This window comes from Branchiostoma floridae, chromosome 4 (assembly GCF_000003815.2).
Source record: "Branchiostoma floridae strain S238N-H82 chromosome 4, Bfl_VNyyK, whole genome shotgun sequence".
In the NCBI taxonomy this organism is placed as follows: Eukaryota; Metazoa; Chordata; class Leptocardii; order Amphioxiformes; family Branchiostomatidae; genus Branchiostoma; species Branchiostoma floridae.
This window is the reverse complement of record NC_049982.1, coordinates 33,122,095-33,123,893: the sequence shown is the minus strand read 5'-3', so window position 1 is coordinate 33,123,893 and position 1,799 is coordinate 33,122,095. Positions and strand designations below refer to the sequence as shown.

Below are 1,799 nucleotides of genomic sequence, written 5' to 3'. Positions count from 1 at the left end.
GGTTAGACGGCTGTTTTTTAGTCGTTTTTATAGGGCTTTCTATTTTGTATTGTACCTTGCAAAAACTAGGTTTTGAACTAGATAGAAACGACCAAAAAACGTTAAAAACAGCCGGAGCCTAACCTCTGCTTGGAGAGTAGGTTTGAACACCAGTTTGAATACAAGTGTTTGAGTCATGGCTCATGTCCGATTCATCTGTCGTACACAGGGCTTCCAGGTTCCGGAAGGTTGGGCCGTCATGTACAGCATCAGAGACACGCACAGCGCGTCACAGCTCTTCTCGTCGCCGCAGCAGTTCGACCCGGACAGGTGGGCGGCTGCCGACAGCACGGCCATCAGGTACGACTTCTTACCCTTCGGTGCCGGACCTCGCGCTTGTGCCGGGAAGGAGTTCGCCAAGCTGCAGCTGAAGTTGCTGTGCGTGGAGCTGGTGAGAAGCTGCCGCTGGGAGCTGGCGGACGGCAAGGTGCCAGAGATGAAATCAGTCCCTGTTCTTCATCCCGCCAATGGACTTCCGGTAAACCTTGTCTCTTTGGATGACGTCACCGTCAAACGTGAGGATGCAGACGGACTTGCTGCTCCCGCGCATGCTCCGTTGATGAACACCGACCTGGTCACGAGAAGTGACCCCTGTTTGACCTTGGACAAAAACGGGAACTTGTATCCGACCAGCGAGCAAAACTCCCCGGACACTGTGACGGTGGTTGGACCGGACTTGTCCAACATTGTCTAAATGGAACTGGAAAAAAAGCCAGTCGATTGTAGTAATTAGTAAGCTAGCTGTCTATCAACTTATGCATATTGACAAACACACCCACACATGTACACACGCAACCACCCATATGCACACACACACATGCACGCACGCACCCACCTACATGTACACGCACAAATGCGCGTACCTTCACACACACATACACACACACACGCACCAACACCCAGAGTTGTGTGTAATCAGAAAACTTTGAAGCGAAACATGAAACTGTTGAAAGGACGCATGGCTTGTGGTCAACTTGCCAAACCTTGTAAATATGACCTTATGTCTGTGCTGTTACGTTATCAGGTTTGATTACTTCATCTATATGCAAGCATCTATGGTACATGTACAACTTGTGAATATGGGATTGTGCTTGTGGTCTAGCAATGATGACAATCACTACCCCACTAAGACCAATGCTTGTTTAAAACTTGATGTATGTCATTAAAAGGTGGGACTTAATTAAATACCCAGTATATAGTTGCATGCTGATATTTATTTATTATATACAGCACAGAACTATTTATTTTATTACACCACTTATTTATATGGATCATTTTTATACGTTTAGTTGTGGAGCACTGTCTATTTTTACGACAATCATACGTTATATGGCTATATAATGCTATAATAAAGTTATCAATCTATCAGACACAAGTTTGTGACCACTTACTTGAAAGTTCATCTGTGTTGGTAGAAGTCATTATTGGACTAGTTAAACTGTTATTTCCAACACAAAAATTAGCCTCTCCCAAATTTTCAACCAAACAGCACCAGTCTTTGTCAAGGAATGAACAAACCACTGCTGTCCTGAAGTCACGTTGTTATGCAGATAGAACACGTGACTCAGTAAGCAGTGAATCATATGTTGCAGGAAGTCTATGGCGCCCACCATCTCTGTTCCTGCAACTTATGATCCACTGCTCACTGAGTCACGTGTTCTATCTGCATAATGTGGCATCAAGACAGCAGTGGATCGTTCATTCCTTGACAAAGACTGGTGCTGTTCAGTCGAAAATTTGGGTGAGTCCAATTTTTGTTG

General features: G+C 45.0%; 1 protein-coding gene across 1 annotated transcript in view; it reads left to right on the top strand.

Moving 5' to 3' along the window:
• Positions 1-1,409, top strand: part of LOC118413434 (cytochrome P450 26B1-like) — an 8,593-nt gene extending 7,184 nt beyond the window's left edge. Inside the window, exon 4 of the mRNA XM_035816808.1 lies at positions 209-1,409. Within this exon, the coding sequence (XP_035672701.1) occupies positions 209-733 (525 nt within the window). The 3' untranslated portion in view covers positions 734-1,409. The remainder of the gene's footprint in view (positions 1-208) is intronic.
• Positions 1,410-1,799: the final 390 nt, after the last annotated feature.